This window comes from Leucopleurus acutus (genome assembly GCF_964270905.1).
Source record: "Leucopleurus acutus genome assembly, chromosome: X".
In the NCBI taxonomy this organism is placed as follows: Eukaryota; Metazoa; Chordata; class Mammalia; order Artiodactyla; family Delphinidae; genus Leucopleurus; species Leucopleurus acutus.
In genome coordinates this window covers 132,044,006-132,071,069 of record NC_139148.1, presented here as the reverse complement: position 1 = coordinate 132,071,069, position 27,064 = coordinate 132,044,006, and the positions used below count along the sequence as shown (strand labels likewise).

The 27,064-nt window shown below is 38.6% G+C and overlaps 1 protein-coding gene across 1 annotated transcript in view; it reads right to left on the bottom strand.

The window, feature by feature from the left end:
* Positions 1-4,363: 4,363 nt before the first annotated feature.
* Positions 4,364-27,064, bottom strand: part of VAMP7 (vesicle associated membrane protein 7) — a 67,122-nt gene continuing 44,421 nt past the window's right edge. Inside the window, exons 6-8 of the mRNA XM_082864277.1 lie at positions 17,988-18,055; positions 10,305-10,397; positions 4,364-6,195 (exon numbers count right to left, since the gene is read on the bottom strand). Coding sequence (XP_082720403.1) covers positions 6,127-6,195; positions 10,305-10,397; positions 17,988-18,055 — 230 coding nt within the window. The 3' untranslated portion in view covers positions 4,364-6,126. The remainder of the gene's footprint in view (positions 6,196-10,304; positions 10,398-17,987; positions 18,056-27,064) is intronic.

Genomic DNA, 27,064 nt, shown 5'->3' with positions numbered 1-27,064 from the left:
AGAGGGAGTGGGTCAGGGTTAAAGTGCCACAGAATCTCACTGTTCTTACCAAGATGTAGCAGACTTTCCTGATTTTTTTTCATGTGCTGACTGCCCTTAAGTCAATTTCCAGGACTGCAATGGTGGTTTTTTTTTTTTTTCTTTACAGTTTTCACCAGCGTTGCTTGTTTTACTGGTGTGTGGGTCAAAGTTGATCTTTGTGTGCTCAGTTTATTTACTTCAAAAGCCACATGGAGCCATCAGAGAAAAAGTGGCTTTCAGAAATGTTAGCGCTAATCAGAAACCCAGTGTTCATTTTCCTCAGGATTGTTGTGTATGTTTTACCTGTAGCAAGTATTTGCAGACCATAAAGCAAATAATAAAATTAAAATTCATGCCTCTATATTGTAACCTTTAACATGTATTTATCTGTGCTTTATCTATTTATGCACAATGATGAGCAACTGAACTGCCCCTAACCCTGACCCCTACCCCTACTCCGGACAACTACCCCTGGCCCCTGATTCTGACCCTTACCCTGACCCCTATGGAGTCCTTAACCTGATCATAAACATGAACACTGGAAAATACTTGTAATTTTCTAATGGCACACATTTTTGGGATTGTAGTTATGCAGTAATATATAATTGATAAAGGTATACTTTTGATTTCTCATGTCTCACTGTACCTCCAGTCACAATTCTTTACTAGGGTCAGTTTCTAAGCAAGAATCTGAAGTACAAACCAACCTCTAGTATTTATTTTTTTCCCCATATTATAGGGCTGCAGTTAGAGGTGACCCCAAACCTATCCCCCAATATTAATCCCTATACCCTGACCCCCGATGAATTGACACATAAACTCCTTCATCCCTGGATACTCTTTGCTCTGAAATCTACTTCATCTGATATTACAATAGCCATTCCAATTTTCTTGATTGGTGTCAGCATGTATATTGTTCCATATTTTTACTTTAACCCATTAATGTTTAAAGTGAGTTTCTTATAGGCGTTTAGAGTTGACTCTTCCTTTTTTAAAATTCATTTTGACATTTAACAATGTATTTAACTGGTATGTTTCATTCAGATAGTTTGTATTGCTATGTCTTCAAGGTCAATAATCTTTTCTTCTGAAACGTCTATGCTGTCACTAATTCTATCCAGTGTATTTTTTATCTCAGAAAACCTAGCCTTCATCTCTAAAAATTCAATGGGCCTTTTCAAATTCCATATTTTACTTACTTTTTGGAACATATGAAATATAATATTAACAACTTTTTATGTCTTTGGTAATTCTAACATCTGTATCAGTTCCACGTTTATTTTAATTGAATGGCTTTTCCCTTATTATTGGTCATATTTTCTGCTTCTTTGTGTGACTGGTCATTTTTTATTTGCTGCCCTGCCCAACACTCTTTTACCTTGTTTATATTCCCACAAATATATCCTTAAGCTTTGTTCTAGGACAGTTACTTGGAAACAGCTTCTAAGGTCTGGATTTTAAGATTTATTATCCTGGGTGAGACTGTTAAGTCTAGGCCAGTGGTTCTTTTTTCTTCTTTCTTTTTTTTTGCGTTATGCGGGCCTCTCACTGTTGTGGCCTCTCCCATTGCAGAGCGCAGGCTCCAGATGCACAGGCTCAGCGGCCATGGCTCACGGGCCCAGCCACTCCGTGGCATGTGGGATCTTCCCAGACCGGGGCACGAACCCGTGTCCCCTGCATCGGTGGGCGGACTCTCAACCACTGCGCCACCAGGGAAGCCCTAGGCCAGTGGTTCTTAACCAAGGTTGATTTTGTTCCCCACCCCAACTTTGCAGGAACATTTGGGACATTCTTAGTTGTCACAATTGGAGAGAGGGTGCTCCTGGCATCCAGTGGGTTGTGGTCAGGGATGCTGCTAAACATCCCACAATGCACAGGACAGTCTCAAAGAACATCTGGCCCCAAAGGCCAACAGTGCCAAGATTGAGAAACCCTGGTCTATGCAAGACCCTTCTGAGTACTCTACCCAATACCCTGTGACTCATGAGGTTTTCCTGTCTATCTCCTATCTGTAGGGTTATTCCTAGCCCTGTGTGGGTGTAGGATATTCTTCCTTCTAGTCTTTGGGTGGTTCTTTCCCTGCCATTGGGTAGTTTCCTCAGATCTCTAGAGTCCTCTCTCTGCAACTGTCTCATTTTTAGTACCATGCCCTGCCCTGCAAACATCTCTGGGTATCTGTCATGTGTCAACTTAGGGAATCTTCCAGGCTGTTCCTGGGTTCCTTCTCACTCCATTGTAGCCTGGATACTCTCTCAACATAATAAGCTGGGGCAATAATTGGGTTCACCTCTTTGAAATATCACTGCCCTTCATTGCCTGGAGTCCAGTGTCTTAAAAACAGTTGTTTCAAATATTTTGTCCTTTACTGGGTTATTTCAGGTAGGAGGGTAAATACAATCACTGTTACTCTATCTTGGCCAGAAGTGAAGTCTGTAAGGGGTATTACTGAATTTAATGTTCTCTCTCTGTGCATGAGACTTTTCAACTTTTCTTTATGCTGGTTCAAATTGGAATGCAAATAAAAAACAAGTAAATCAGGGTGTCAACCTGTGCATATGAATTTTCTTTCACAGTTATTCTTTTTGGAAGAGATGTAACAAGTCACAACATATTTTGAATTTAGACGTTTTGTTTTAGTAAACAACACGCATCCAAAATAATTTTGTACAATGTACCTTGACCAAAAGAATGCTTTAACTTCCCAAATGGTCTTTCTCCATAAGATGAAGCAGTTGATCTTAAAAATGAATATAGGAAGAACTTGACTGTGCTAGACTGGCACCACTGTTCTTGCTAGAAGCTGGGAATTTCATTAAAATTCCCTTCCCTATATGCTTTTAGAATTGTTTTGCCAGTGAAATGAACTCACGTAAGACTTGGAAAGCAGAAGGAAAGTGGAGGCCAATACTCTTTGAAGGTCAGGGCAGTCAGACATGAAGACGCTAAGGTGCCTGACATACCCTAGCTTCTTCTCTATCTCCTCCACTCTGCATCCAGCTCATCCTCTTGACCACTGGCCCTGCTGACCAACTGGGGACACAACTGGGTACTTGGCATCAGGCTTACTGAGCCTGTGGCTTCTTTTCCACACAACTCTTGTCACACACCTATTTTGGCAAACAGACGTGTAGGGATTCTCAGGTTTTCCAACAAGCTCCAACCTGTTCAACAGCACTAGCACTTTAAGTGGAAATGCTTAGGACTGTTCCTCTGATCCCCTGGCACCTCCCTTCCAGACTTTATCTTCCTACTTTGTCATACACCTGTATAAGCTTGAAGACAGTATTAAACCCCTTGTTTCAGTAATACTTGTGTTGGCTCTGTTTTACTCATTGAATTCAAACTGAATCATAGGTTAACCACCACCACCACCACCACTCTACCCCATTTATTATTTTTTAAAAGATGGAGTAGTCAGAAACAGATCTGCTTCTAATGTAAAACACTGTAGGAGGGTCTAGGGCTGTTATTTCTGTTGTTATATCAATTTCATTAAGATATCCAGGGAAGCAACCCAATTTCTTCGTCTATCTTGAGGCTGGGAAAGCAGAGTTAAGCAAGGAAGAATCATTATCTGATGGAAGCCATATCCATCTATTCTGAAGGAAACTTAGGGACTGTGACACTATTTGACCTTGTGGCCAAGGGTTCGAAGTAAAGAGAAATAATTAGCTTTTACCACTTCTTTCTTTGTTCATAACAACCAAATAGCCTTTTTTCCCCCTCTGTCTGGTTAGGGAATGCACACTTCAGTTGAAACCTGGATGAGGCCTGGGGAGAGTTAAATGGGCTGTTTTTGAGTTGCTCTAGCATGTACAGAAACATATTCTACCTTTCTTGACTTCAGTTACCTAGGTTCAAAGGCCCAAAGTGACAGATTATTGTTTCGTTGTGGCCCAGTTTTTGTACATTTCATCTTTGCCACTCTTTATTTCTTTTTTTCTTTACCCAAACCTGTTTTGCTCCAACAAATTATTCTCTCTCACCCTCAAATGCCTTCCTTTGAGCCATCTATTTCAGAACCAGTCAGTTGTGTTGAACTGGATTACAATCCCTGGGGTTCTTTTCCTGTTCTGTCTCAACCATGGTCTCAGGATGATGGCTGTAGAGGCTGTGTGGTCATTTCATGATCTTTCATTGTTTTTGGTATGCCCTACATACTTTTTTAACTTCTTTTGTGTCTTTTGGTTTTGAAGAAATTTTTTACACCTGAGACAGTGCTATAGCTCTTTACTGTAAGGCTCCAGGTCACACTTTTAAATGTATTTTCAGCATAAGTAAAATACTTTTGTTCTGTAAACTATAGTAAAATGTCATCAGAAGAAATCAGACTGCAGGAAGAAACTCTAAAACAAGCAACTCATTGTATTACTCTTAAATTTTATTAATGCCTTCAGTTTGTGCATCATTTAAAACAAGATATGTGCTTTAAAAAGCATTCTTATACATAAATAGATCAAGGGATGGTTAAGTAATTTATCCCTAAAACATGCACATCATTTTTATTCAGGTGTGTATAAGAAAGGGAAATAAGCTTTAAGTCTTTTTCTTTGGATTAAAGACATTTGGAAGTTATTATTAAGGAATGCCAAATGTTTTCATGGAACAAATGTGTTTTCCAATAGGAAATGCTGATGTAATTAAAAGGCATTAGTGTTGATAAAGAGGACTGAAAAAACATTTTCACTATACATGTTCACCAGGAAAAGAGTCCCAAGGGGTTGAAAATATGTCAAATAAACGAATCAGCATGAATTGAAAGATATAGATGGAAGAACAGGTAGCAGGTGCCAGATTATGTGACACATAAATATTCAAGGCACATGATTAGGCTAAAAAGGTGACTAGGTTTTACAGACCAATTTGTTCTTTCATTGGGAAAATAGTCAAATGTAATATAATTTCCATTTACTGGCATTTATTGATAAATAAATGCAATTAGATCTACAGCAGCAAATGCTGTCCTTTCAGATACACACCAAAAGTACACACTAGCTAACAGATGCCAGAGTAGCCAAAGCAGTATGATTACACTCCAGTTATTTCACACTGCAGTTACATGGATGTTAGCTAAAATGTCTTGTACTGTTTCTATGTATCATACTGTCTACTCTCAAGTTTCCCAAAAGAATTCTTCAAAACTAGGCAGATTAAAGAACTTACTAAACCACAAAGGATGCTCAAACTACTATTCAACACCAGTCAAACCCAAACCCTGGAGTTGATTGCTGACTATATTCAGTTTGGGCTTTTCCACTGTGGTTCTCTTCCTTTTCTTTGGTGAGCCAGAGGAATGTGTCTCCCCACTCCCTCCACTACCCATTCTATTATCTACACAATTGCCCTAAATACCCACCAAAGAGAAAGGAATATGTAAAAAACCACAACCTTCAACAATATTTAAACCACCGTCTTCTCAAATCAACTGCAATGGAGAAACAGAGACTATCAAGCTCTGCGAGGTTTGTGAATGATCAAAACTTTCTTCCTAAAAGTTAATAATAGGCAGACAAGGATAATTCTGTTTGCTTCTAACAGGCTAGCAAAACGTTCCCCATCTGACTGAGATAAAATGTTTAATACTTTACCTGCTTGGGCTCCTAGAAACACCAACAATTAATTACAATTCCCCAAATTAACAACAATTTTCCATGTATTTTATTTTCAAGCACTTAAAACCCTTCAAAATCAAAAGACATTAAGACGAGATGTTAGCAATACTGTCTCTTAAACTTTTGTGTGCACAAAGGTCATCCATAATTTCAGTAGACAGCTCATAAGACAGGTGGTTTCTACCTTGGTGATAGCTTTGTGCAGTTATAAACAAAAATGTATCTATAAGTAGATGACACTAGTTAACAAACCAAAGAAACAAAATGCCTTTTTAAGGCTACTGCTGCAATAAATGGTTCAGTCTGAAGTGCACTGGAATAAACTGGTTGATAGGACAAAGATAAATCTGGAGGCATAGAAGAATATTAAAAAAAGAGAAAGAAGAGGGTTGAAGAGACTGGCAGACACCATCTGTCAGTATTAAAAGGCTTGAATCACACGGATTGCTTTTAACTCTTTGTTCTCTCATATCCTTGGTTAATGATAACTTTTTTATTTCTTCACACAGTTTGGCCATGTAAATCCACCACAGAGTGGTGACACAATAATATAGATGAATACCTGGGGAGGGGCAGAGAAGGCAATTTTATTTTCTTGAATCCATCATAGGCTCCTAAATAATATATAAAGACTGATGAACAAATATTGGTTCCATTAGAGTAGGAGTTGTGTAATAATACAATATACTAATCAAGTATTTTCAAACACAGAAGTGGAATTAAAATGATCTTTTTTGATATAACCCACATCCACTTGAATTCCACTGTTTTCTTTTCTGGTAGGGAAAGCAGTGGGGTTGTTTCTCTTCACTGGGAAGTAGGCAGAATGGAATTATATAAGCAACTCTACTGATAACATCATTGTCATAAAGATCACAGATTAGCATGATTCCCTTAAGTATGATTTTATAATTAAGTATATTTTTAGGTTTTTGCACATGGATTAATTTTTCATTATCAGGATGATTAAAAATATTAAAAAGCATGAGTAGACTCTACATCTATATCACCTATGAGCAAAAATGTTGCCATGAACCTTTCAGTGGATTACAATGATAATTATAATTACCCAATTATAAGTAACACAGCAAAAATACTAGTCCTAATAAAGATGTACTAGCGTTTTAGGACTCAAAAACAGGATACACTGTATGATTCTGTTACGTGAAGTCCTAGAAGAGGCAAAAGTAGTCCACAGCAAAAGAAATCAGAACAATGGTAGCCACTCAGCTGGGGGTGGGGGTTGACTGAGAAAGGACATGAACCGTCTTTCTGGGGATGAAAACACTCTGTATCTTGATAAAAGTATGGGTTACACAAATGTGTGAATCTGTCATTGAACTGTATGCTTAAGATATGTGCATTTTCCTTTAAGTATCTCAATTTTAAAAAGCTTTAAAAATTGAAAAAACAAAAAAGAGGTATTAGCTTTTTAATTATGGTATTATAATTTTAAATTATGATATTCTGCATGGCATATGCTTGCTCAGATTACTACATTCCAAAAATAGATTCATTGTAAAATTTAGGTTCGCATTAAATCAGTCATTTTGTTCTGATTTAAATTGCAACTTTCTAAGATCTTTAAGTGACTGATTTCATTACTCACACACTTAGAAAAAAATACATTATGAATTACATGCTCCCTACCTAAAGTCAGCAAAGTGTTTTTCCTTACTTCTCTATAAATGTTGGGGGTAGGGGTTATAGAAAATTCTGGTTATTAATAAATAGGCTAAACTACTCAACATATTCACATAAACACAGATATTCCAATTTGATAGAAAGTTGACTCTTTGCCACGGCTAAAATATAAGGATTTTTAAAGGTGAAGTACAATATGTTAGGTGACAACACCTTCTGGTAAAGGGTTGGCAAGTTGGCAAAGTACTCTGCATGTAATAAGTAATCAATAAATATAATCTGAATTTAATAATAATCTACCTTTATAAATCAATCTAAATTCCTAGACCAAAGAAGGAGGAAGAAGCTAAGCTGAGAAGCCAAGAATGTGCCACCTGAGGATCCTGAACAAGGGAACAATCAAGGCACAATTTCCAGTACAACATTAATAGAGCTATAGCTGCCCTTCTCTGTTAGGCAAGTCCAGCTGTCTAAGGTGGAAGACCTTCAATAGGGGTCAAGGAGAAGTGGAGCTGAGTCAGAGATATCTGCTAGGAGTTAACTTTGGGCATCTGTAAATGAAAAAAGGATGAGGAGGAAATGCTGCTTTGCCCAGACACAAACTACCCCCAAAGCAAAGGATCCCTCCCCCACTCCTTAGAGCAGCAGCTCTCAAGCTTTTGGTTCAGGACTTCTTTACACTCTTAAAAATTAGTGAGGACTCCAAAGACCTCTTGTTTAGAGGTGGGTTATAACTATCAACACTTAACCATATTAGAAATAAAATTTTAAAAATATACCCATTACGTATAAACATAACTAACTACATTTCTGTGAGGTCAGTTTTGTGTGTCAACTTGGGGAGGCTACACTGCACTGGTATCCAATCAAACACTAATCAAGGTGTTGCTGTATTTTGTAGATGTGATTAAAGCTCATAAATCAGTTGACTTTAAGTAAGGCAGATTATCCTACATAATCTGAATAAGCCTGATCCAAGCAGTTAAAAGGCCTTAAGAGTGGAGCCAAGGTTTCCTTGAAGAAGATATTCTGCCTGTATATACAGGTTTGCTCCTGCCCCTCAGGTCCAGCCAGCCCTTCCTGACAGCCTGCTCTGTGGATTTTGGACTTGCCTAGCCAGCTCTTGCCCTTGCAGAAACGAATTCCCTATGATATATCTCTGAATATATATCCAGACAAATTCAAGGAGAGAGTATATTTGTTAACAAGTACAACTTCTATGAAAAAAAAATGTTAAAATAAGAATAATAAAAGTTCTTAGAAATTTAAAGCATGGCTTTAAAAAATAAACATTTAAAAATTAATTTTTAAAAAGAAGAACTGGATAGCAGAATGAACAGAGCTGGAAGAGTTAGCTGAATGATTCACCCAGAATGTGTTGCAAAAAGGAGTTTAAACATATTAAAAAGGTTACCAGACATGCAGGATAGTTCAAAGAGGTCCAATATCTTTTTATATTGGGGTTCCAAAAGGAGGACAGCATACAGACTACATTTTTTTTTGTTTATATTGATGTGGACCATTTTTAAAGTCTTTATTGAATTTGTTACAATATTGCTTCCGTTTTGTGTTTTGGATTTTTTGGCCACGAGGCATGTGGGATCTTAGCTCCCCAACCAGGGATTGAACCTGCACCTGCTGCATTGGAAGGCAAAGTCTTAACCACTGGACCACCAGGGAAGTCCCTAGACTACTTTATATTTATAGACAAGGGTAAGTAAGTAAGTATTAGGAAACTGAACTCACCATGCATTAAAAGAATACTACAGGCTTCCCTGGTGGCGCAGTGGTTGAGAGTCCCCCTGCCGATGCAGGGGACACGGGTTTGTGCCCCGGTCTGGGAAGATCCCACATGCCGCGGAACGGCTGGGCCCGTGGGCCATGGCCACTGAGCCTGCGCGTCTGGAGCCTGTGCTCCGCAACGGGAGAGGCCACAACAGTGAGAGGCCCGCGTACCACAAAAAAAAAAAAAGGAATACTACATAATGACCTCTTAGTACTTATCCCAGAAATGAAAGAATAGTTAATTATTAGTGCTTTCATTAATGTCATTCAATATATTATTAAATGTTGTTATATTATCAATTCATTGGGTAGAGAAATACCATTTCTTAAAAAAAACTTTTAGCACTCTAGAAATAAAATGTTCTTTAACTTCACAATAAAAGTGACAAGAATTCATAGTAAATATCACTCATAAATATTAGAAGCATTCCAATTAAAACCAGGAACTAAATAAAGATTCCTACTGATACCACAATTATTCAGCACCGCTTGTAAATGAAATGTGTGTGTGCGTGTGCGTGTGTGTGTGTGTGTGTGTGTATAAATAAATGATGAGGTTAAGATTATTAATAGACAGTATCATAATTTATCTATAGGAGTCAACAAACTACAGCCATTGCTTGTGAGCTAAGAATGGTTTTTATATTTTTCAACAGTTGTTTAAAAAAATAATATGTGACAGAGACTGTATGTGAACTGCAAGGCATAAATATTTACTATTTGGACCTCACAGAAAGTTTGCTGACTCCTGATCTACAGCACACAGAAGAATCAACTGACAAACTATTACAACTACTAAAAATTATGCAAGGTTGCCAGAAACAAAACAGATGAATTAGAAAAGAGAAAACAGAAACAAAGGAATAGAAAACAGAATTAACTAGAAAACAGAAATATAATTAGAAAATATTCACTCAATTAGAAAATGCAAGTTTAAAAGAGTCCCATTTCAGCAGTGAGAAAACCATTAAATAATCAGGAATATCTGGAATGCCTTAAACGACTACTTACATATAAGAATTCTCAGTAGGGAAATAGGGTTTAAGTAGGGATGCTATGACACAGTAACTTCATAGGAAAGCTAATCCCTGGTCATGTGTTTCACCATTAAAATTTATATGTAGCTCATTTCAGAGTGCTAATCATTTTTTTTCAGAGTGCTAATCACTGAGAAAGAATTCCAGCACCTAATTTCTTAGAGATTGAAAAATAAAATCATATATTAAAAGGACAAAAACTTACGACTGATATGATGATGATGATGATAGTGAGCTTGAGATTCTTCATACACATGGCTCGGGCAAGATTTCTGCTGGTTGTTTTGAAGGTGACAGACTAGAAAAAAAAAAGCATTAATTGTCTGATCCCTGGCATTGACTACATGATTGATTTGCAATAATACCTGCAAAACTTTTACTTTCATTAAATTCTGTTTCAATGGTTTTTACCCCTTCCCTCTCCACAGGTAGAGACTGGCCATTCATAATCACTAGTTCCACAAAGCAGGACTCTGCCACATATATGGTAAGCAGTATGAGCCCACTGGAAAGGATTCCCTCCTTTTTCTTCTCCACCACAGCAATGCATGTGATGTTGAGCACTAGAAGTAGTTCTTCGTGATAGCAGAAAAGCCTTTTCATCTTCATGCTTCCAATAAGAAAGCATGAGCTAGTTGGCTGCAAACACATTTGCCTATTCTGCCCAGTATAATCCTGGCATTGTGAACCATAAGAACCTGTTCAATTTCCATAGGAAGATATGTATTTACTCGTATGAGGGCCCAAACCCAAAGAACTTCACTCCTTCAGTTATCCATTTTCTGTTGCAGCATCAATTTCTCAATAACTACTGAACGATTCCCACCAGGACACAAGCAGTTTAAAACAAACAAACAAAAATCCCTAAGAGCCCAGCAATTCCACTCCTAGGTATATACCCAACAGAGATATTACATGTATAAGTTCATCTAAAGACATATACAAAAATGTTTCTAACTGCACTATTTGTCTAATCTCAAGACTGGAAACAACCCAAATGCCTACTAAGTGTACTGTATCATAAAGAATTTAACCTTGCCCAAACAGGGATCTGACCTTTGCTCTCAGCTCCTGGGAGGTAACCTTTTCTTTTCTGGGGGCCATGGGCTAGCCAAATAGTAACAATGTGATTTAGTGCAGGGACTACTCACTCTAGAAAGCCCAACTATATGATTTAGGATAGGGGCTCTGGGTCTCTAGAGGAGCTAGAGACTGGAGACTCAGATTAAGCAAGTAGGCAATCAGTCAATCATGCTTATGTAATGAAACCACAATAAAAACTGAAAAATGAAATAACAAGGTCCTACTGTATAGCACAGGGAACTATGTTCAGTATCCTATAATAAGCCATAAAGGAAAAGAATGTGAAAAAGCATACATATATATATATATATATATATATATATAACTGAATCACTTTACTGTACACCAGAAACTAATGCAACATTGTAAATCAACTATACTTCAATAAAAACAACAACAAAACTGAACAATGAAGCTTGGGCAAGCTTCCTTGTTGTACAATGCTCTGTGTATTTTGTGAAATAAAATTCATATTTTATGGCAAGACAAAAATTTAAACATAAAAATTTTTCTCTGCCCTTTGGCCTCCTCTCTCCCCACAATGTGCACTGTGTATCTGCATTATGCATTGACCAAACCTTCCCCATCAGCAAAAACTCCTGCTCAACCATAAAGACCAACATTCTCCCAGCACCAACAAGACAACTTAAAGATAACATTCCTTCTTGATCTTGTAAGGGGTCACAGTGACACTTAGATCTGGATTGTGTAAGTGTCAATAATATGTCATTTAATGTCCAGTCCTCTGTCTCAAAAGCCTTACAGAACTGTGACTTGACTTCTAACAGGCGGAACAGTTCTCTGAGCTTTCTGAGATTCTCTTCCCTGGTTATAATTCTCAAATTTGGCTCAAATAAAATTTTCCATTTCTTTCTTAGATGGACTGATTAATTCTTTGTTGACAATGTCATCACACATCTATGCTGGGAGAGTAATGAGCCCATGGGGAGAGAACAACAGAAACTGTGGGTTTGTTACCTCTCCAACTCCACCCCATGCGCTGCTTCTTTTGGCTGAGCTTAATCTGTAACCTTTGCCTGTGAAAACCATAACTATAATAGCTTTCATAGAGTTCTGTGAGTCCTTCTAGTGAGTTATCAAACCTTAGAATGGTTTGGGGAATGAACAAACTTGCAGCTGGTGTCAGAATTGAGGGAGGCTTGGGGACTGTGCCCTCTAAATTGTACATAGTTGGTGAACTTCTCAGTTGCCCAAACTCTTTTCAATTACTCACAAACTAAGTCACAATAAAGACTCCAAGAAGGAGGAAGATAATATGAATAAGAAAAAGTAGTGAGCAATGAAACTAATAAACCTAAATACAGTTATGTGATTCAACAGGTTGGGGTGAAGATTTCTCCACAATCCTCAGGTCAGTATTTGAACACTGATATATCACCTGTTTAAAACCAGTTCAACTATAAAGAACAATTGTTACACCTTACCAAAGCTTCCCTTGGGGATGGGTGGGGGTGGATGTAAGTAGAAAAGAACAAAAAGATATAAAAACCCCTGTGAGAATGACAAGGGCAAGCTGACCAGCCTGATGGCCTCTCCACTTCATGTAGATGGTTTCACTAGCAGCTGATGATGCACTAAAAATGGGCAAAGGACTTGAATAATTTCTCCCAAGAAGATATACAAATTGTCAATAAGCACACGGAAAGATGATCAACATCATTAGTCCTTAGGGAAATGAAAATCAAAACCACAATGACATACCACTTCATACCCACCAGGATGGCTATAAGAAAAATATGGAAAATAACAAGTGCTGGTGAAGATGTGGAAAAACTGGTATCCTTGCACATGTTGGGAATGTAAAATGGTGTGGCAGTTATGAAAAAATGTGTGGTAGTCCCTCAAAAAGCTAAACATAGGATTACCATATGACCCAGTAATTCCACTCCTAGGTAAATACCCAAAGGAACTAAAAGCAGGGACTTGAATGGATACTTGTATATGCCAATGTTCATAGCAGAATTATTCACAAGCGCCCAAAGATGGAAATAACTCAGTGGTCCATCAACAGATGAATGGATAAATAAAATGTGGTATATCCCTATAATGGAATATTATTCAGCCATAAAAAGAAATGAAGTCCTGACACATGCTACAACATGGATGAAACTTGAAAATATGATGCAAAGTGAATTAAGCCAGACACAAAAGGACAAATTATTGTAGGATTCCAATTATAGATCTCTAGAATAGGCAAATTCATAGAGACAGAAAGTAGATAAGAGGTTACCAGGGGCTGGGGGGAGTGGGAATGGGAACTTATTGGTTAACAGTTACAGAATTTGTTTGGCATAATGACAAAGTTTTGGACATAGATAGTGATGATGGCTGCACAACACTGTGAATGTAATTAATGTCACTGAATTATACACTAAAATGGTTAAAATGGCAAATTTATTATATGTATATATTTCACCACAATTAAAAATTATAATGTAATATGCCAAAACCCATTGAACTGTACACTTTAAATGGGTCAACTGTATGGTCTGTGATTTATTGATCAATAAATAAATAATTAAATAAGGTTGTTAGAAAAACCAAGAGGTGATAAAATGAAACAATTTTTTAAACATTTGAATAAACAAAATAAAAAAGAGGAACAAAGAGGACAGAGCAAATAAAAACCAAAGAGCAACATAGCTTACTTAAACTCAACTCTATCAATATTTATATTACATGTAAGTGGAATAAACATTTCAATTATAAATATACTTTATATATTAAGCAATGTAGAGGAAAGCATGCAAATGTTAAGGAGACACATGAAAGACATAAAAAAGATCAAAATCAAACTTGTAGACATGAAAAATACACAAAATGGGAGTAACAGATTACAAACTGCAGCATAAAAAGATAAGTAAACTCGAAGACACTGTAATAGAAACTATCCTAAATGAAACACAGAAAGAAAAAAGACTGAAAAAAACGAACAGAGCATCAGTGAGTTGTGGGACAACTTCAAGTGCTTTAATGTACACATAACTGGAGTCCTAGAAGGAAAGAAGGACAGAAAAATATTTGAAGAAATAACAGCTGACTGTTTTCATAATTTGATAAAAACTACAAACCCACAGTTCAACAAACCCAGAGCTGAAGAAACATAAAGAAAACTACACCAAAGTATATTATAATCAAATTTCTTAAAACCAATGATAGAAAAATCTTATAAGCACCCAGAGGAAAAAAAGACAAATTATATATGTAAAAACAACAGTGGAATTTTTGTCAGAAAGAAGATAAAAGACAGTGATGAAACATCTTTCAAATATTGAAAGAAAAAAATAATATAGAATTCTATTCTGTGAAAATATCTGTAAGAAAAGGAAGTGAAGTAAAGACTTTTCTGATATACAAATACTGAAAGAATTCATTACTAGCAGACCTACACTACAAGAAATGTTAAAAGACATCCTACAGGCAGAAAGAAAATGTCACCAGATGGAAATCTGGATCTACACAAAAGAATGAAGAGTTACGAGAAATATTAACTACATGGATAAATAGAAAAGATGTTTTTCTTATTATTTAAATCTCTTTTGAAGGTTATATGTGTGTATAAAAGTATGACAAAAATAGCACCAAGGCCAGGTAAAAATTGGAGGTATACTATTATAAGGTTCTCATACTATTTGTGAAGTGGGATAATACCACTTGGAGGTAGACTATGATAAGTTAAAGCCTTATACTGTAAACCTTAAAGCAATCACAAAATAACAAAACAGAATAAAAATGGAATTTAAGACATACTCATTAATGGAACAGAAGGCAGAAAAAGAGAGTGAAGGGAACAAAGAACAGATGGTAAAAAAAAAAAAAGGAAACAAATAGTAAAATGGTAGATTTAAAACCTTCCCACAAAGAAAACTCCAGGCTGAGACTGCTTCACTGGTGAATCCTTCCAAACAGCAAAGAAGCAAATAATATCGATACTACCTAAACTCTTTTGGAGGATAGAGAGAGAGAGGTAACACTTCCCAACCTGTTTGATGGGGCCAGTATATCCCTGATACCAAAGCCCAAAAAGAAAAATAAATTATAGACTAACATCCCTCATGAACACAGATACAAAATTTCTGAATAAATCAATAGCAAATCCAGTAAGGTATTATATAAAAAGGATACTGTATCATGATCTTGCAGGAATGCAAGGTTAGTTTAACATTCAGAAATAAATATTAGTTTAGTAAGTTAGGTTCAGTCATATTAACTGATTAAAGGAGAAAAACCATATAATCTTCTCAATATATAGAGAAAAAATATTTGATAAAATTCATGAATAAAACTCTGAAATGAGGAATTGAAGGAACTCCTTTCACCTGATAAAGGGTACCTATTAAAAAATCTACAGCTAACAACATAATTGTGAAAATACTGAATTTTTCCCCATAAGATGTGCTTCATTCAAGAATGTCCAGTCACAACTTGTCTTCACTATTGTGTAGAAGGTTCTAGCCAGTGCAATAATACAAGGAAAAGAAATAAAATGTAAGCACCTACAAAAAAGCTCATAGAACTAATAAGTGAATTTTGGAAAGTTGAAGGATACAAACCAGGTCAATATACAAAAATTAATTTCATTTCTATATAATTAGCAATAAATATTGGAAAACAAAATTTAAAATAGAATGCAAAAGCATGAAATTCTCAAAGGTATATTTCACAAAATATGTGCAAGACTTGTACACCAAAAACTAAAAAGCACTGGTGAGAAAAATTAAAGAAATCCTATGCAAAAGCAGACATATGTCAAGTTTATGGATAGGAAGACTCAATGCTGTCAAGATTACCAATTCTCCTTAAGTTGACCTATCAGTTAAATGCAATCACAATCAAAGATACAAATTTTTTTTAAGGATGGAAAATAACAAGCTTATTCTGAAACACAAACGGAAATGCAAAGGACCTAAAATGGTGAAGACAGTCCTGGTGAAGAACAGAGTGAAGGACTTAGGGAATTCTATAAAGCTACAGTTAGCAATACAGTGTGGTACTGGCATAAAGACAGACAAAGAGAACAATGTAACAAAATAGAGAATCCAGAATTAAAGCCCCACAGAGGAGGATGGATAAATAGTGGTAGGTAGACTTATACAATGGAATATGTAGTACAAAACACTAAAAAAAAATAAATTATTACTACATTCAACAACATGGATGAATCTCATAGGCATACTGGTGAGTGAAAGGGGACAGATGCAAATATATAACATACGTTTCCATTTTTCTATACATTTTAAGAATGGGAAAAACATTATCTAGGGTGATATAAGTCAGAAAAGTTACTTCTGTTGGGGATTATTAACTGGAAGGGGCTTGAGGCTGCCTTCTGAGGTGCTGATAGTGTTTTATATCTTGACCTAGGTGGTGGTTACATGGGTATAAACATATGTAAAAAAATAACTGAGCTGCACACTTATTAAAAGTAGTACATTTACTGCACTTTATTGTATTTGTTATTCCTCCATAAAAAGAGGCAGCAGTTAATGAGTACCTTTTGTTAATCTGGGTGATGTAGTCAACAAAATTAAGAAAGCTTTTTTTGGAAAGTGCAGACTATACTAGTACTGGTCAAACACAGGCCACTCCAGCTAAATAAGGTCATCTTCAGGGACTAAGGATACCTAAGAGATAGACTGGAAGTACAAAAAAACTTGTCATCAGATCTACAATCAGACACCTGTCTCTCTTTGTCCCCAAGCAACAGTTTACAAAGTGAGCCATTATAGAACCCTGGTGTCTTAACTTCCTGTATGGTGCCACCCTTCCTCCAATTTCCATGTACTTTGGTGAAAAAACTATTATCCTCCTAAGACCTACCGTTAATAGATGTCTCTGTAAAACTAACAATAACAATAAACCTTTAAATAGCTCTTACTATGTATCAGACACTGTGTTAGGGATTTTGCATGCATTGTGTGCTTTAACCCTCAAAACACTATGAAGAAGATTCATCTTCATTTTACAGATGATGATGACTGAGGCATAGAGAGTTTAAGTAACTTGCCTAAGGTCACACAACTAGTGAGTGACAGAGCTGGGATTCAATCCCAGGCAACCAGACTCTAGAGCTTGTGCTCTTAACCACTACAATCTACCTGTCAGTAAGAATGAACAAGATCACTCACTGATATCTGTTTCAAGGGGTAAATTTCTACTCTTCATGTAAATTTGTAATTGTACAGACCCAAATTGTAACTGATCTCTGCCCTCCTTCTATTCACTGTATATGTATCATCTTCCCTGAAAACTTTCATCCACCAACCAGATGGAAAATGCAGAGACACACGTAATTGTAGCATAAGTAGGTTACAGGGACACATCCTTCCCTATCAATCTCTGCCTCTTGCTTAATACAAAAAAAGCTCAAGCTGTCACGGTAAGCAAGAAAGTGACTGAACTGTCTGATTTTTAGGATCCACAATGGGTCACAACTGGCCCGCACTTTTGTTTTTTTTTTTACGAATATACAGAGAACAGACTGGTATATGTAGCTAAGGTGCTAAATTATGTAGGCATCAATCCAAAGCTTTAAAAAATTGTTTCTTTATATTGAGTATGTTTTCCAAATGAAAGCTTCCTTAATGGCTATTAATGGGTTATGGCTTTTTTCTATGCCTCATTGATATCCTCATGATCACAACGTAGTCACATAATGGGGGTTAGAATGGAAAAAAAACCCCACTAAAGTATTGAATTTAAGACATTTCCCTATTATATTAGCCATCAACCACGGTTTCTCTAGTTTACACCCTGGAAAAATATTACCATACCCCATACTTACCGAATCCACGAGATTTTCTGTTTTATCTATCAATAATTCCAATCTTTCGCCTCGCTGAGCTACCAGATCTGAAAATGTTGGAAAAACAAAAAATATCATGTTTATATTACAAATCTACTAATTTTGCCTTTAAGCCAAATCTGATTTTAATTATTGTTGGTATTCTTGACAACTCGTATTTACTATGGAAGCACTTATATCTTTAAGTAATGAAAGACTTTAGTAAAGCTTATCAACTAAAGTAGGTGTTGTCAGTTTTTTTGTAAAGGGCCAGACACTAAATATTTTAGGCTTTGTGGGCCAAATGGTCTCAATTGCAATTACTGAACTCTGTCAGCCATAAACAATAAACGAATGGGCATGACTGTGTTCCAATGAAACTTTATTTGGAAAAAGAGGCCAGATTTGATCCAAGGGCTGTAGTTTGCAAACACCTGAATTAAGGGTATGATCTGAGAGTAAAAACCAAAAAAGAACCTTCAAAATAAATGAGAGTTGGACATTTCCAGAACTGCAGTGTGAGGAGCTCCACAGAGCCTCTCTCCAATAAAACCACCATAACTGGTAAAAATTATAAAAACAAACAAAAACAAGTTAAAGTCTCTGAAAACTGTGAATGTCCTAAGGGCATACAGCAAATGAAGAAACATTTACACAAGAAAATCAATGAATTCTTAGTAAGAAAAGTGAGAGTCTATGGTATTTGAGACATGATCTACTCCATGCTTCAGTTCAGTGAGATGGAAGGTCTACTCCTGGCAAATAAAGCCTGGGAGCGCTCTTTCCCCTCAGGTCCCATTCAAAGGCTATGCTTCGCCCCCAGGAGGAGCAACTCATCAGCATTTCTCCTCCTACCTCACCCCATCCCCAGGTCCATAAGGCAGAAGCTCTATTCTAGCATGGCATGACTGGTAGGTGTGAGGCTTCCTCCATCTACCTAGCCCCCATGCACAGGGCAGAAGCTCTACCGCAGGTGGAGGCCAAGAATAGTGGGCTCTGAGTGCCCCTGCCCTGACGTAACTCATAGAGTAGAGGTTCCATACTGGGAGAGGCAAGCCAAGAAAACCAGGGTTACCCAGCACTCCACTGGTAGGGCAAGGGTGTCACTCCAAGAGAAGCAGTCCACTGTCCCTATCCATAGCTCCAGAACAGTGGTTCATAGATTGTTCCCGGGGGGAAAGGCAGGACTTAAGAACAGAGAGCTTTCCTAAGAGAACAGACTTTATTTGGAACAGAGTATGGGGAAGTTCAAGCCTAAGGGTGCTGTCAAAAACAATGGAGATTTGAGAGATGAGCAGTTACAGGAAGCTGGGAGCTTCATGAGAATAACAAGCTAAACCATGTGACAGCTAGAAGTTTAACAGAGTACCTGGGGGAAGAGTCAGCTAAGAAGAACCCTCCTGAGGTCCAAACAAATACCTAAGACTGGCCTCAAACACAAGGGAACCCAAATCTAATTAGATCACTGGAGGACTTTATGTATGGGAAACTGTCAGAAAAATAAAAATGGAACAATTAGTCTGCAATTAGTGGAGGCTAACAGCTGGGTGAGGTACCACAGAGGCAGGCTTAATAGGGAGATTAGGAAAAGAAACAAGAAAGCTGTGTCATTCCAGGGTGACTGTGTGCATGCCCAAGGCTGTTCCCTCTGAGAGGTGACATTAGAGGCTGCACACTGTGGGAGAAATAGACTTCAAAGAAAAAGTGCAGCCAAGTCACTAAACAAGTAAACCAGCAAACAATACACCCTAGGGGTTGGGAATCAGTACCCAGAGTTGCTACATTATTGAAAATGTCCAATTTTCAAAAAAAGTTATGATATGAAAAGAAACAGGAAAGTGTGATCCATACACAGGAAAAAGAGCAGAAATTAGAAACTTGCTTTGGGGAGGGGGAGCTCAGCTGCTTCACTCAACAATGAAATGAAATTAGAAATCAATAACAAGGAAAACTTATGGGATTAAGTAAAAGCAGTGAATAGAAGGAAATTTATAGCAGCAAACACCTACATTACAGAGAAGAAAAATGTTATAGACTGAATTGAGTCCCCACAAATTCATATATTGAATCCCTAACCCCTAATGTGATAGTACTTGGAGATGGGGCCTTTGGGAGATCATTAGATTTAGATGAGGCCATGAAGGCTTATGATGGGATTAGTGGCCTTATAAGAAGAAACACCAGAGAGCTTGCTCCCTGTCTTACTTCCAGCCATGTGAGGACACAGTGATAAGGCACCATCTGCAAGCTGGGAAGAGAGTTCCCATCAGAGCCCAACCATACAGGCACCCTGACCTTAGAATTCCAGCCTCCAGAACTGTGAGAAAATCAATTTCTGTTGTTTAAGCCACCCAGTCTATAGTAATTTTTTATAGTACTCTAAGTTGACTAAGACAAAAGATCCCAAATTAATAACCTATTGTTCTATCTTAAGGAACTGGAAAAAGAAGAGCAAACTAAATCCAAAGCTAACAGAGGGAAGTAGATAATAAACATTAGAGCAGAAAAAATATATAGATCATAAAAGAAAAATAGAGAAAATCAATGAAACCAAAAGTAGGTTTGAAAAGATCAACAAAATTGACAAATATTTGCACAAACAGACCAAAAAAAGAGAGAATACTCAAATTACTAAAATAATAACTATCAAATTCATAGAAATGAAAGGGATCCTAAGAGAATACTATGAACAAGAGTATGTCAACATATTAGATAAATGAAATGGATAAATTCCTAGAAAGACACAAACCACCAAAACAGACTCAAGAAGAAACAGAATATCTGAATAGAGCTACAACAAATAAAGAGATTGAATCAGTAATTTTTAAACTTTGCAGAAAGAAAAGCACAAGCACAGATGGCTTCAAGGGTGAATTCTACCAAACATTTCAAGAAGAATTAATACCAATTTTTTACAAATTCTTTTAAAAATAGAAGAGGAGGGAATACTTGCAACTCATCCTATAAGGTCAGTATTACTCTGGTATCAAAACCAGATAAAGGTATCACAAGAAAATAATAGATCAATATCTCTTATGAATAAAGACATAAGAAGTCCTCAGTAAAGTACTGGCAAAATGAATCCAGCAATATATAAAAAGGATTATACACCATGATGAAGTGGCATTTGTTTCAGAAATGCAAGGTTGATTTAGTATTCAAAAGTCAATTATTGTAATGTTTTAATAAAATAAAGGACAAAAACCAATATGATCATTTCAATAGATACAAAAAAGGACTTGACAAAAACCAACACCTTTACATGATAACTCAACAAACAAGAAATAGAAGGGAACTTCCTGAACCTGACAAATGGCACCTATGAAAGAACCACAGCTAACATCATACGTAACTGTGAAAGTCTTCCTAAGATCAGGAATAAGACAAGGATGTCCACTCTTGCTACTTTCATTCAACACTGTACCAGAGGTTCTAGCCAGGGCAATTAGGCAGGAGAAAGAAATGAAAGTTATCCAGATTGGAAAGGAAGAATTAAAACTCTACTTTCAGATGGTATGATCCTAGATATATAAAATCATATGGAACTATTAAATGAGTTCAACAAGATTGTACAAGATCAAAATACAAAAACCAACTGTATTTCTATACATGAGCAATGAAAAATCCAAGAAAAAAAGAGAAAAATTCAATTTACAATAGCATAAAAAATGGGAACAAGGCAAGAAAGATGTTGGAAGAGAGATACTATTAAAAAGAAATTATTCTGGCACTTGTCAAAAATGGTAAGAAAGACTTTATTCAAGACTATTGCAATAGGGGTCAAGATTATTGGAATGGGGAGAGAGACTGAGCTCAACTCTGAATATAACAAGGACAAGTGATGTCAGCATCATAGTGGCATAAGATATTCCTTTCTGTCCCCCCTTTTAAACAACTAGTTAGGCATCCATCCATGAACAAAAGTCCCTCTGTTAGAGTTCTGGGATCCAGATATGCCAAGGGACCTGGGAGGAGTCTCATCCACCTGTGCATCAGTAATAGGCAGAAAGACCATTGTATGAGCTGTGGAATCAGCAGGACCGGTGAACCTGCCCCAATCCCTCTTGGCCATGGTTGGGCTGGGGAAAACCTGAAGAGTACTGACTTGAGCAGGCACCCAAGGACAAAAGAGAATTTGTATAACTCCAGCCTTGCTGAGGGGAGATTCCAGCATGCTACTGGAGCAAAACAAAACAAAACAAATTTGAGGCTGGGACCTCCATGACTGGGGGAAGGGGGAAGGGAAGAAATCAGGAAAGAAGCAGGTAAGAATATCAATATTAAAGGGATATAGTTCCTGATGACTGTGTTCAAGACTTCAGTGGAAAGTCCATCCATGAGCTTCTGGGAAACCCTCACCCGATGATCCCCTCACCAGTCCCACAGTCACCCCCAATGCCCAGAGGGCAAGACTCACGCCTCCCCCCACTCTCCGGCTAGCTCCTTATATGTGCTCCTGAGTTCAGTGGCAAGAGCAAGCTCCAATAAAAGAAGTGCTCTCAAAATACCTGACCAGGGTCTATGTGAAAGGGAGAAACCAAAAACTTGAACTGTAGTGCTACCTTCTGAAAAACAAAAGAGAGGTTTCTAGCAGACATCCTGGTGAGCTGTAAGACCAGACAAGACATAAAAGAATAATTATGCCACAAGAGGGAGCAAGAAGCATGGAGCAGGTATATCCACACAAGGTCAGAGAAAACCCCCGATGTAACAGGACGTATGAACAATATTTCCCACCTGAAAGCAATTAGCAAAGTTTTGAGGAAGTATCTGCTACTTCATGTGTGAAAGCAGTGACACAAAACTCCAAGGAACATGAAGAGTCAAGGAAACATGATATCACCAAAAGGTAATAATCAGGGCTTCCCTGGTGGCGCAGTGGTTGAGAGTCCGCCTGCCGATGCAGGGGACGCGGGTTCGTGCCCCGGTCCGGGAGGATCCCACATGCCACGAAGCAGCTGGGCCCGTGAGCCATGGCCGCTGAGCCTGCACGTCCGGAGCCTGTGCTCCGCAACGGAAGAGGCCACAACAGTGAGAGGCCCGCGTACCGCAAAAAAAAAAAAAAAAGGTAATAATCATTCACCAATAACCAAAGACATGAAATTTTAGGATCTAGCTGATAAAGAATTCAAAATAGCAGGTTTTTGTTTGTTTATTTATTTATTTATTTTTAGCTGTGTTGGGTCTTCGTTTCTGTGTGTGGGCTTTCTCTAGTTGCGGCGAGCAGGGGCCACTCTTCATCGTGGTGCACGGGCCTCTCACTGTCACGGAGCACAAGCTCCAGACGCGCAGGCTCAATAGTTGTGGCTCACGGGCCTAGTTGCTCCACAGCATGTGGGATCTTCCCAGACCAGGGCTCAAACCTGTGTCCCCTGCATTGGCAGGAAGATTCTCAACCACGCTGCCACCAGGGAAGCCCAAAATAGCAGTTTTGAGGAAACCAAAAGAGCAGCAAGAAAACACAGAAAGACAATTCAACAATATCAGGAAAACAGTACATGAACAAAATCTGAAATTTAATAAAGAGATATAAATTATGGAAAATAACCAAACAGAAATTCTGGAGCTGAAGAATTCAATGAGTAAAATGAAAAATGCAATAGAGAGCATCTATCTCAGAGTAGACTGAGTGGAAGATAGATTAAATGAGCTAAAGGATAGGAAATTTGAAATCAGAGGATAACGAAGAAAAAATAATGAAAAAGAGTGATTTAGAAAGCCTATGTGATCTATAGGACTCCATCAAACATACAAATATTATAATAACTGGGGTTCCAGAGGAAAAGAGAGGGATAAAAGGCAGAAAAGTTATTAAAGATATAATAGCTGAGAACTTCCCAAACTCAAGGAAAGACTGGGACATCCAAATTCATGATGCTAATCACCCTATTATCTCAATGCAAAAAGACCTTCTTAAGATAAATTACAATGAACCTGTCAAAAATCAAAGAGAAATTCCTAAAAGCAGCCAGAGGAAAAAGATTGTGACCTACAAAAGAACCCCCATTAGGTTATCAGCAGTTTTCTCAGCAGAAACCCTATGTGCCAGGAGAGAGTGGAATGACATATTCAAAATGTTGAAAGAAAAAAACTGTCAGCCAAGAATACTCTATATGGAAAAGTTATCCTTCAGATATGAAGGAGAAATAAAGATGTTCCCAGACAAACATAAGCTGAGGGATTTCATCACCACCAGACCTGCAATGCAAGAAATGCTGAATGGAAAAGACTCTAATTAGTGAAATGAAAACATATGAAAGTATATAATACACTGGTAAAGGTAAGTATGCAGATTTAGAACACTCTAATTCTGTAATAGGTTGGTGTGTTAAACACAACTACAGTATAAAGGTTAAAGCAAAAGAGTATTAAAAATAACTACAGCTACTGGAGAGGAGTCAAGATGGTGGAATAGGAGGACATGGAATTTGTCACTCCTCACAAGTACATCAAGAATACATCTACAATACAATACATCTCTCATAGAGCACCTGCTGAACATTAGCAGAGGACTTCAGACAACCTAAAAGGACAAGAAAAATTCCCTCACAACCAGGTAGGATGAAAGAAAGAAGAAAAAAAGAAAAGAGGAATCAAAACAGGGACCAGCAATCTGGTGGGAAGCTGAAGGTGAGGAGAGGTCCCCACACTCAGAAAAACTCCCTCACAGTGGGGAAATCAGCTGGGACAGAAACGGATCTTTGGGGGATCAAAGGAGAATGCAGTGGACACTCTGTGGAAGGCAGGACAAAGACTGCATGCATGGTCTACACTGCAGCTCTGCACATTCTGGCCTGAGTCGTGAGTTGCCTGTTGTGGAGGGGGGCTGGGTGCTGCAAAGTGGGGTTTGGAGTGCAGACCCAGGGAGGGGGCAGCTGTTGGCTGTGAAAAGACAGTCTGAAGGGACAGGAGTAAGGAGCTCCACAACTGGGAAAGTCTGTGGAAAAAATCCAGGATACCATAGAATCAAGGTGTCATTGTTCAGTGGTGCGTGAGGGGTGGAGCCGCCATTACAACCCCTTTCCCCACCCACCAGCTTCTTCAGCCTCTGCAGGCACTGAGAGGGGCTCCCATCTGAGCAGGCCCACTTGCCTCTCGAGCTGGGGTCTCTGCCCGTGGGCTCTGGGGGACTGAGCGCTGCACACCCCAAAACCTCCTTGGGAACCAGCTCTGGGCACCCCTGCCTGGTACAAAAAGTCTGTCGATGCTGGTGGGGGCTGAGAACTAAAGTGTGGGGTTGGAAGAATGGGTCTGGGGAGAGGAGTACTGTTGGCTGTGTGGATATAGCAGAGGGGACAGGAGTGAGGGGATGCGCAGCTGGGAATGCCCCTAGAGGAAGTGTGGTCTGCCTGGAAAATGAGGCACCATTGTTGAGAGACACGTGGGGGGCAGGGCCACCACCGCCCCCACATTCCAGCTCCTGCCTCTGCGGGCACTGGGAGGGACTCTCACCAGAGCGAGTGTGCCAGTCTGTTGCAACTGCCTGCTGGTTCTGCCACCGCAGGCAATTTGCACACAGCCCACCTGTGGCCGCTGTACCCCTCCCTGGCCTGAGTAAGTGGGCTGCAAGCAGCCACTGCTTTCGCCTCCCTCTCGCCTGGGCAAGGAACAGATGCCTGAGGGTGGTGCACACGCAGAGGTGGGGTCAAAACCAAAGCTGAGGCCCAGGGGCAGTGCGACTAAGGAAGAGGAATGGAAATCTTTCTGTGCAGCTGTGCAAGCCACGGATTAAATCCCTGAGGTTGGCTTGCTAAATCCTGTGTCTGTGGAATACCTGAGTAGACAACGAGTGTTCCACAACTGAGACCAGTCTAGCCTTTGCAGCAGTGGACTCTGGGGGCAAGGAGTCTGGCCAGGTCAGAGTCTGAGTTGGCCCCACAGTACCCACAGCAGGTCCCGAGGCCTAACTAGAGGTATTGGAAGGCCTCCTGGGGAGACAGGGATTGGCTCTGGCTCACTGTGGGGGCAAGGACACTGACAGAGGAGGCCCCAGGAAAATATTCTTATTACTATTATTCGTTTTTGGTTTGTTTCATTTTGTTCAGTTGTTGGTGCTGTTGCTTTTATTATTTTATTATTTTTTACCTTTCTATTCTTTATTTTTATTTAAAAATAATTTTTAACATATATATATATATGTATTTTTTTTTTTTTTTTTTTTTTTTTTGCGGTACGCAGGCCACGTTGTGGCCTCTCCCGTTGCAGAGCACAGGCTCCGGATGCGCAGGCTCAGCAGCCATGGCTCATGGGCCCAGCCACTCCACGGCGTGTGGGATCTTCCCGGACCAGGGCATGAACCCAGGTCCCCTGCATCGGCAGGCAGACTCTCAACCACTGCGCCACCAGGGAAGCCCCTAACATATATATTTTTAAATTTTTATTTTACTTTTTTGTTGTTTTGTGGGTTTATTCTTGTTTTTGTTCTTTCCCTTTTACTTTTTTATTGTTTTTATGTCTCTATTTTGTTTTCTTCACTTTTTTTGCTGTTTGCTTTCTGTTTTAGTTTTATTTTTCATTTTTTTGTTTTTGTTAGTTTAGTCCTTATGGACTATTCTCATCTTTGAATTCCTTTGCTTGTGCTCTTGTTTTGTTTTTATTTTATTTTCTTTTTTCTGTGTGTGTGTTTGTTGCTGCTGCTGTCTCTTTGCTGTTGTTTTTTCTATTTGTCTTGGATTTTGTTTGTCTGTTTGTTTTCTTTTCTATTTTTCCTTTTTTCTCTGGCCGCTCTGTGAAGTTTGCGGGCTCTTGGCTCCCTGGCCAGGGGTCAGGCCTGGGCCTCTGGGCTGGGAGCACCTACTCCAGGACACTAGACCGCCAGAGAATCCCTGGGCCCAGGGAATATTAATCGGTGCACGTGCTCCTGGGGTATCCACATCAACACCAGGACTCAGCCCACACAACTGCCTGCAGGCTCCAGTGCTGGACACCTCACGCCAAACAACCAACAAGATAGGAACACAGCCCCACCCATCAGCAGACAGACTGCCTAAAGTTGTACTAAGCTCACAGAAACCGCAAAACACACCACCTGACGCGGCCCTGCCCTAAGAGGGAAAAGACTCAGTTCCACCCACCAG